The 10,742-nt window shown below is 42.7% G+C and overlaps 1 protein-coding gene across 1 annotated transcript in view; it reads right to left on the reverse strand.

Annotated features, from left to right (window-relative positions):
- The window catches only part of pid1 (phosphotyrosine interaction domain containing 1), a 29,181-nt gene extending 20,861 nt beyond the window's left edge, over positions 1-8,320 (reverse strand). Inside the window, exon 1 of the mRNA XM_080025309.1 lies at positions 8,183-8,320. Coding sequence (XP_079881435.1) covers positions 8,183-8,212 — 30 coding nt within the window. The 5' untranslated portion in view covers positions 8,213-8,320. The remainder of the gene's footprint in view (positions 1-8,182) is intronic.
- Positions 8,321-10,742: the final 2,422 nt, after the last annotated feature.

Here is a 10,742-nt window from a genome sequence, read left to right on the forward strand (position 1 = left end):
CTAAAATAACAGTTTTATTTTTTCACTACTCAACTAATAATAATACTAGTCACCTCCATCTTCACTTCTGGCATAAACAAATGAGTTTTTTGGGCCCTGGAGCATGGTTCATAAATCTTGAGAAGAATGTTTGTGATGCCAAGTAATGATACCTAGCAATGAATATAGCATGAAAACAATCCCTTTTAGACATCTGATTCCTATGACGATGCCCTACAGTACAACACATGACCTGTTGTGCAACCACAGGCACACCTCCCCAAGTCAACTTTCACGTTGAGTAGAGAATAATACAGAGGGGGAGAAGGGGGGCTGTGAGCAAAAAAGATAAGAAAAGAAAAGAAAAAAACACAAAGCAGATGAAGGAGAAAATAAAGGAAAAAAAAAAGGCAAGATGGAGTTGTGAAAGTAAAGCCACATGTGTGCAAACGCTCGTTGACCTCTGCGTCAGCACTTTACAGCTTCCTGACAGCGGCTCACATTCCTGCGGTTGGCCCCGGTACGGAGAGCTTGGGGGTTGGGGGGGGGATGATGGGGTATTGGGCTGTGGTAGGCTCCCCGACTCCTCCGACCCCCCCACCAGGAGCAAAAGGCCTGAGCGGAGGGCCGCTTGTGGAGCAACGCTGGAATTCTATTCATAATATTTTCACTCCATTTGAATGTTTTTTCATTTCTAAAATTCCCAACCGTCTCCTCATCAAGTTACTGCTGTTAGACATTCTATTTCTGTCTTAGACGCGGCGGACCCCGGGCAGGTTTTCTGTCTCGGCCATCACATCAGGGCAGTGTGGGTTTTGGTCAGTTTTGAGCTGGTTACAAGGCAAGGGTTTTGTCTGTACTTCAGATATATTCTAGAACAATGGCTACCAATGTCACAAGAAAAAACCCTCAGATCTCTGAATAAAGGTCCTCTTTCAGGATTATGAAAAACCAAGCTTGCTGAGGGATTGGATTTGAGCAATCCCACAGGGGCCTGATCTCCACACGTGAAAGGTTTTTATCAAAAGCCTCTACATTCTTAACATTTATATCCGATTGACCAATACATTTTGATTTCGCATTATTAACATGCGAAAAAATGTGTATTGACTGTTTTGGCAGATTCATCTTTGCAGGAACTGACACAAGTCAATCAGGCACTCACTATCACATATCTAATGGTAGGATCTTTGACTTCAACAACCGTTAGGCTTCAAACCCTTAGTACACTACTCAGTGCTCTTTGGATCCTGGGATTTTCACAAACATCCTGAAATGTTTCTCATCCATTCGCAGTAATTGCCAGTAACTCGTCAGTGTCCACCTGCGTTTCATAGCCAAGTCAATGAAGTGCATGACTTCTCCTAGAAACCAGGTTCCCCCTGTTCTGATGGATTCAGGGGGGCCCATTTCAAAACAGTCGCTGAGATGAATTTTCCTCTTACTTTTTCATTACAGAAGGCCAAACTCCACAGGACACTCAGATATTACACTACAGTCGGAGTGCCAAGACATACTTTATTTTGAAGAGGCCGGGCAACACAAAATAAACATGTTAGGCTAGCGGAGTACAAATGTATCTTCGATAAAGTTTTTTAAATAATATACTTTTAACTTGTGAGTAGAGGTTCCATGTAACGGATGTGAAAAGTTAAATGTTTAACTATTCAATGCATCAAACTATCTGATAATAGGACACACAATAAGAATTCTTCACATACAATTTAAAACAACACATATTAACATTTGTTGTTTAAAGTTATAAGGCACCTGTATGAATTTCCCTTATAGCTATTAAGTAACTGCTAATTACAAACTATTTGTATGTATTTATTTTATACTATAGAAGCTCTACTTTAAATCCTACTCTTTATATATTAAGATTTCCTGTGAATCCAATCATGTGTTCATTTGTAAGCCAGTCACCACATTTGCTGTCATAACGTTAAAAAGGTCTATGTATTTAGCAGCATGACTGGAATGCTAAAAGTGTCAACACTGACTCATTGCTGAGTGATTAATGTGTATTTATAGTGAAAAGAAGTTCCCACAAAAAGGGAACTTACCCAATCATTACCAGAACTCCTACAAACAGACTTTAAAAACAATTCAGTTATTACCAAGGCCCACATGTTTTTACTTAAAATCAGAGCATCCAATAAACTCTACCCCACAACACTTTTTATACAGGGCCTAACTGTTTTTTTTTCTGAGAGAAGTACTAATAACAACGACCAAGGTCACAAAAACATCCCACAGACTCTCTGAATATCTACTCGCAAAGTATGTGTCTGATTACTGCTGGAAGTGTCATCAAGACGCTACTCTTAAATCATTTTGAATTTTCGCATCTAAAAATATGTAGATGCAGAAATACACTTGAACGATCACGTCCCTGAGAAATCTAGCAGACAGTCTTTGGAGAGTGTCCCGTCACAGTTTGCCTCCTGCAGTGATGAGCTTAACAGGTCACAGATGGTAAGTTAAACTCTTGCCCCCCTCAGGGAGCATTCTTACAGGAAAGAGGTTCTCGGGTCAATCTCATGGTGAGACGCTGCATAACGGGCTAAGAAACTGACATCTGCCACGCCTACTCACACACACAAAAATAGGCTTTAATAGGAAGGACATCATGACAACACGGGTGAGAAACGGCTGGAAATATAACAGCAGGAGCAAACTGGATGAATGATCCGTGTCTAAAAAGCATGATAATATGAAAACAAACTACATTAGCACTATGGCTAATGCGTCATCCATACGTGGTTTGTCATGTAAAGTATGGTGGTTAGGGAGCTTAACAAAGACCTCAAAGGCTAAACAGTTTGCGAGCAACATTAGCCCGTCATAGACACATCTGCATGCACCAGCCCAGACGCACGTGTAGTGGGCTCCAAGATGAAAGAGCCAGGGGAACTCTGTGCCAGATGTTTTCGGCCTGGTGCTGGCAGAGAGCAAGACAGTAGGACATCACTGTTTGCTATCAGGCCATCTGTTCTGCAGCTCATCTTTCTCATTTGAAAAAAAAGAAGAAGCATCAGTAGCCCAACAAGCTTGAGTGAGAGAATAGCACCATTCAACTGTTACGACTAAATACACCATAGTCACCTGATTAACAGATGCAAGCAACTGTATTTGTTGTTTGAGGTTCAAATGTTGTGCTACTTGCATCAAACCCTGTATGCTTTTCACCAGCCTTGGGGTTTAAATTGGGGGTAAACACCAGTGATCAGTGTCACACCTACCACCACATTATGATTGTATGAAAATTAAAAGGTGCCCTTTGCAGAGAAAGTTGTTTACATCCAGTATTACTTCCCTAAAAATAATTGTGTGTATGCTTGAAGCCAAACAAGAAAACAGTTACAACTTACTTAAAGTTATTGTGGTGTTCACGGCCCAGCTAGCAAAATGAGGAGGAAACCTTGGCGGACGTCTAACTGGAGAACCGGGTTTCCCCTGTGTACAGGCTAATAAAAGGTTTGGAGGACTGCCCAAACAACAAAGGCTGTTAACCGAACACCAGCCAGTATGGGGTCAAACTGGCCTATTCGGCTGAACTAGGGTGAATGCTCGCCGACCATGAACTCCCCGTCATTCCCTCCCATTTCTCCTGCAGGGTCTCTCTACAATATATTGGAACCTGTATTGTTTACCTCCATGTTTGTTTGCTAGCAGCTGCCTTCTTCCCTTTCTTTTGCTTGCGCATTGCTACTTTCCTTGGCCACAGGTTGATCAGTGCAATTCTTCCTTCATCATATATGTACACAGAAGTCCAGACACTGACCAAAAGGTGAACACACTAATGAAAACATTGTCCAATTGCACTACTCGTGGCCAAGAACTCCACATAGCAGCTTTAGAGCAGGAACAAAATGTTTTGTTTACAAAACAACAGCCATCAAACCAACATCACCACATTCGACTTGTTACGATGACTTGAGGGTAGGATCATTACTTTTTTCTGTTAACTGTATGCTAGAAAGTAAACAGCCCAAAGGCTAGACTTAGACATCAAATCATTTGCTTATGAGTTTGCTCCTGAAAAAAGGGGCCAGTTTAACCAACAAAACCATGTCTTTCCCAAACAATGTCCTTACTTTGAAGCTGAACAAAGCTTGCGTGATTCTGGACTGGCAACAAGCTCAATCCTGCCCCTTGTTGGTACCTCAGACGCCATTAAGACACACACACACACACACACTGTTCCTTCTGCAACCTCTACTGAAGGGACATGGTGCACAGGTGGAGCAAGAGCTGGAGGTTCAGCCAGCATGTGGTGGCAGTTACTTCCCAGAGCCAAAAGTCTAGTTCCTGGTGTGGTAAACATTGGGCAGTGTAACTTTCTTAGCAGTCCCTCGATGTGTTTACAGCCTCCCCCTCTGATCCCGGGACAGTTTACGAGAGGAAATAAGTCTGAACGTTCTCAACGCAGAGTGGCCTTTGGGATGTCCCTACGCAGAGGAAAACCAGGTTTTCTCAAAGACGATTGGAGCACGAGGGCTAGTAGGAGGGAGAAGGCAGACAATCGGTGGTCTGGATTGGTGGGTTGATTCTGCAGGAAGGAAGTGCATATTAAAAGTACCCAAAACCTCAGAGCCCGGGGGTGGCAATCTCAGGCTGGCAGTAAAAACATCAACAACTCTTTTGACGTAAACAATGAACACACAGCGACATCGTATATGGTCTACAAAGAGACAGGCGAGACAAAGACCATCTGCAGTATGTCCAAAATATGTAGTAATCTTTCATTCGGTCATCCATCACAGGCAGACAGCACCACCAGGCTTCAAACAAGTGTTATAAAACTTAAAACTATGCAATGTGTTTAAAAAAACGTACAAAACTGGATTATTAAAAATATTCGGATAATCGGTTAATTCACTAATCAATTCAGTTATTATCCCGCAACCTAATGGGATAAACAAGTTAGCTGATGGTATCCAGCTCAGGATTTGAAATTTGGGAGATGCGAGTGTGGAGATATGAACCCTGCTAAAAGCCTAGACACAATAGGGTAAGAAAAGCAAGGCCAGAAAGTGTGACGTGTGGGGTAATACAAAAAAACAAATAGAAAACTTAAGAACGAAAAACCAAATAACACAGCTGAGAGAGCGTTGCATTTTTCTACCAATGAGACTCTCTGTCAAATGCAAAACACCTTGAAAACTGATAACTTCCGAAAAGAGGAGATTATGCCTATTCATCAAATATGAATCACCAAACAAAGAGAGCAGAAAGTCGTTTGTTAAGTAAAATAATATGTTTTGCGTCTGAAAAAAACGTTTCGAGGGAACCATGGGAATTTCGTACCAGTCTGCGCGTACAATCCTGTTTCCAACGAGGCCACAGTCTCGTCAACATAGCTGTGGCCACAAGGCAACCTCAGGCAGACGAAGAGAGAGACAGAGAGAGGGACAGAGAGACCAATAGATACAGACGGGGATGACCACGGCGATATGCCAAGGAGCACAGACAGCGGCTGGTTCTCACCGGGTTTGACCTCAGTCAGCTATTTCTGCACAGGCCCATATCTCTGTATGTGCACTGCCCTGTTTGTCAGTGGCACACGCATTAAACTGTCAAAAGCGGAAACCGTGGCTAAAGAAAGAGCTGCTGACAGAGGAAAAACACTTGTTTGGTAGCACTGGGGATAGTCAAAAAGGAAACATGTAGTTGTTTGTGTATATCCTGCCAAATTGCATACAAGTGCACAATTGAATATGTGTGCGTGTGCACTTGCTCCCAGACAACTGCATATTGTGCAATACGTTGTTGAACTAACATGGCATCTGCCTGGGGAGAACTTGAAACTGATTGAGGCATGTGGTCAGCCAGAGGAAGGAGGGATTGGGAAGCGGATACAGAGAGACATAGGGAGAGAAAAAAGAGACATAGGGAGAGAAAAAGAAAGGCCTGATGCATCTTACCAACTCTCTCACACTCTCACACACTCTCACACACTCTCACACACTCTCACACACTCTCACACACACACACACACACACACACACACGCACACACGCACACGCTTTGCTTCCCAAAACACTCTGGTCAATAGGACAACAATCTGCCGTTGGTGATGCAACCTGCATCTCCTCTTATCCCCTCCTTTTCCAGCCTGAGCAGGAGACAAAAATGCAACAAGACATTAGGTGTTGTCATGGCAACACAGGACAGCACAAGTGAGTGTAATATGGACGGCTGCCACAGTGAATGGAAACAACAAAACAGAAGATAATAAACACTTGTACGTCCTAGATCGGCTACTTTAAGCCTCAGAAAAACCCCACCAGTGCTGTCCCAAAAGAGATGAAGGATACCAGTCACAAACAATGGCCACGGTTACAAAGCTGTCAATGGGCAGGTAGGCTAAGTGCTGTCGTTTTCACTGTAAGAGGTTTTAACTGTTGTTTTGAACTACAACCTTTTATTTTCTTATTAAAATTGGCAGTCCAGGTGGTGGTGGTGCTCACAATGAGCAATTCATAAACATGTCTGCTAATAGCGCCAAGAACAGACCAACCGGGGCGGTGCAGACTTTATCCAAATTCTCCTCCAAAGTAGGCTACTCCATCAAGTGAAACATTGCCATTCAGTTTTTTATAGTTTTGAAGTGGACAGCCGACTCCATGCATGCAGTTTGTAAAGCAGGCTTCCTGTAGGCCTACTAAAGTATCCAAGGCCAAGCTGAGAGAGCCTTGATGTGAGTTTTTTTTTTCTTTCTTTTCTCTAGAGATCTCCCTTCAGAGATCCTCCACAGGCGCACAAGCAGTAAACTGACCTTCATGTGTAGAGTTTCACTTTAGAGGATAGCTCTCCCTGCTGCTGAGACCTGGCTGTGAATGAATAACCAGGCTAAATGAACTCAAATCAATTTGAGAAAAGTATCAGCCGCTGTTATAGAAGAAAACATAAGTTTTCCTCAAATGATTACACCCTGACTGTTATATGTGGCTATTTATCTTTTAGTATAGCTATAGGCGGCAAAGCAGGTGGCTTGTGATTTTCGCGTGCACTGCCCAAGATTACTTAAGCAACGACAGCCACATAAAATGTTAGCAATTGGTGACTTTCTGACACTTGTTAGCATTAACGTGTCTCAAAAAAAAAAAAAAAAAAAAAAAAAAACATTTTGTGCACTAAATCAAATAAATCACAGTGCAGTGCTCAAGTAGCCTTAATGGATCAACAGCTCATTTACAAATGAAAGAAGTTATCCATGAGGTGATGGTTCTGCACGGTTGCTAGGCGACACATGAGGTGGTTTTTAACAGGTTACAGTTGCTAGGATGTTGATGAATAGAGGATATCGGATGAGGAGAAAGTGGGAAGGATCATATCCTAAACACCGGAACTCTCTTTTTTTTTATATAATTCATGATTCCATCTTCTTGACGCCCGGGCAGAAGAGGGGATTGTGCAAGTTCACTCGGCAGCCAGTCCTCCATAGCAGGCCTACATCTGGAGCGCATTACGTTTGCAAGAGACGTGAAGCCAGCTCTCGGTGCACGTTGTCTTGCCACTACGTGTCATTAACGGTGGGATTTTTTTTTCTCCCTCCTCCCGTATCCTAACAGGTCACACAGGCGGCAGGTTACTAACTAGAGCCTACTGCTTTTTTTTTTTTTTTTTTTTTTTTTTTTAAGAGTAGGCTAGGTTATTTAGGCATATCCGTGTGACAACGTTAAGGAGAAATAAATTGTGACAACAGAGAAGCCTAAAGAGAAGGCATGCAGCTGCAGTCCGTAGGTTAGTTTGAAGGTAAGAAGGACAGGGTTGGATGAAACAGGCCTGTGGGCCAAAATAGCCATTTTATTCACTGCCGGAGCATGCTTATCCTAAACATTTTTTTTTTAAAGGAAAGGAATGCTGCGGAGGTACACATTGTTGCACTACAACCCCCTCCTCCCAGGCTTGCATAACGTGAATAGGTGCATTTAAACGTATCACCAATAGGGAATCATGTAGAGATTACCCACCACACACAAAGGAATAGCCTACTGATTGTTTAAATAGCTAGAACTGCTCCCTAGCATTTAAAAGTGGTGCAAGTGAAAGACGGTGCTAAGGAAACCTCTGTAGCTGGCTGGAGCCACGCACAACACGGCGGCTCTCTGTAGCTGTTAACGCGGCAGCAGAGCCGTTTTATCTACCGCTGCCCTGTCGACAATAAAGCCTTTTGCAGACACGCGTTTCTTACCTGCAAGCGCTCCGACGCGGGTTGCCACATATTAGCAGGATCAGCGGTGCTCCGTCTTCACTTACAGCGTGTTCTCTTCCCGTAGTCCGGTTCACATCTGTTCGCTTTCACGGCTCGACTATCCGTCCTCCTTCAAGCTCTGGACTGCTCGGTAAAGAAGGATGTGTTGCTCCGCCTTGGCTGTAGTTATCGGACTGTCCAGCAGGTGGAGGTAGGCAGCCTAGGCCTACCTGCTTTCTAGCTGTGACTGGTCCGGACTGTTGGTGCTGCGTTCAAGTGCTGTATCGAGGTGTCGACCAGAGGAGACGACAAACATTGACGAGGTGCTTATGAGCCTCATGCAGAAACATGCTCACATCTGCATCTATGCTTTTGAATTTATTTCGTTTTAAAAGGTTACACAGATGCATGACAGTGTTGATATAGCCTATTAAGCGTATCCATATTTCACACGTTTTGTTTTATTAAGGCTTCAGGCTTATGACTTAGCCTATAGGCTATTATTTCTCTCAGCTGCATTTATCAATATTAATATCTTAGACATGGGATAATAACCAAGTCTATAATGTGACTTTGCTGCTCTCTTCAAGCTGAAGGAATCTGGCATCTATCAGCAAATAGTTTTGGTTTCATGGCCCACAGTTTCACTGTTTTGGTTCACTCTCACAGCTCTCATTGACACGGTTTGGGCAACAGTGTGCAGCTTTTTCTGACAAAAACAAAAGCTCAGGGGGAAAACAACAACAACTGTATGTCTGCTCACCTCCTTCAGGACTTACAGCAGTGAAAGGGAGAGTAAATATTGTATAACATCATGTGGCCAATAACATGACTCCAAATGGAGGCTAATGTTGTCACATGTCTGCTGGATTCCTATAACCTAAATGGACAACTGTTTCCTAACACTTGCAACAAAACACCTTTATAAGTTGATGTCAATTTTGTGTGAGCATACAGCTTGTTCCTCCGCCCCCAAGTGGCCAAAACGGAAAAATACTGATTTTACTACATTCATAAAATGATATGATGCTGCTATATATCCTATCCTATAGCCTAGCCTATATGTGTATACTTGTATATATATAGGCTATATAGGTAAAAGTAAGTTCTGGGGTCCACTTTGAGATATTTTGGCTTATATTTGTCACTTTAGAAAAAAGAGAGTGACGAAACTGGGCACAGTGGCAGATAATGAGCCGTTTACCAGTTGAGTGGCCAACTCTCCTACTGGCAGTGTCAACTGAAATCATATCATATTCATTTGATCAACATTAAAAAATGAATGATTTCGGCTGGACATCAAAGGACTTTGACTAATGATATTGTGCACCATTATAAAGACTTCAAGGCCTCGGAAGATTAGTCATCTAGACCAGAGTGGCCAGCCAGTGGAGGAAAGCAGTTAAAATGGAAACGATCATAAAAAAAACATACAGTTGTAAATGGTTTGGCCTTATTTCAGTGGCTCACTGCAATAAAAGCAGCGTTAGTATAGATATTCCATTTTCATAATGCCTTAGTTTCACAAAGGCAACTAAGGACAACGATTATGGTGCATAACTCCAGACATGCCCACACATTTGGATCTTTCTAAGCTTCTCAAAAACAAGCAGTAATTAAAACATTAATTTTATTCAGCCTTGACTGTTTTGAACTGAGATTAGTTTGATGTGGCTTATTATTCCTAAAGTCGATCTTGAAATCTAATGAAGCATTAGCAATATTGTGTGTGTGTGTGTGTGTGTGTGTGTGTGTGTGTGTGTGTGTGTGTGTGTGTGTGTGTGTGTGTGTGTGTGTGTGTGTGTGTGTGTGTGTGTGTGTGTGTGTGTGTGTGTCTGTGTGTGTGTGTGTGTGTGTGTGTGTGTGTGGAGGCTTGGAATCTCTGGGACCTGTGACAAGCCACACATGAAATACTCTGACCCTCCAGGGCGTAAAGAGGACAAAGGTCAAGCACAAGGCCTCCAAAGCAGACTAATGAACAAAGGCCAGAGCCATCAATACCATCTGGTGCTCCTGCACTGTGTGCCTATATGTGTGCGTGTTTGTGGAGACAAATAATAATATATGGGGCTGTGTTGAGCGACATGACTCGGCAGTCGCGGTCTGTATTTAGAGATGTTTACATGGGGGACATCTGGATAAAGCCTGGGGTCACTGAGGCTGCTCACATTACCAACACTCCATAAAAGGTCTTTCCCACGGCTGACGGTTCAGTCTGGTCGGTATGACCTTTGGGGCTTTGCAAAATAACAGACAAAGAAGGGGATTTGTTTGTTTATTTCACACTTACAAAAACCAGAAAGCATGTTTTCAAAACAATTTAATAGTTTCCGCCCAAACGCTATTGTTTTATTAAATCATGGATGAGCTTAATGAAACATTTGAAATGAATTGCTGCTTTGAGGTCATTTGAAAGTAAATACTGTAACTGTAATGGCCTTCATGGCTGATTGCATATGGATCCTCCTATGGAGCCCACACTGGTTTGTTTTGGGTGAAGATCATTTTCACTGCTGATAGGTCTACCGTCCATTAATGATTAAGGAAACTCAAAAAGCTT

Source organism: Ammodytes marinus, assembly GCF_949987685.1.
Source record: "Ammodytes marinus genome assembly, chromosome: 3".
In the NCBI taxonomy this organism is placed as follows: Eukaryota; Metazoa; Chordata; class Actinopteri; order Uranoscopiformes; family Ammodytidae; genus Ammodytes; species Ammodytes marinus.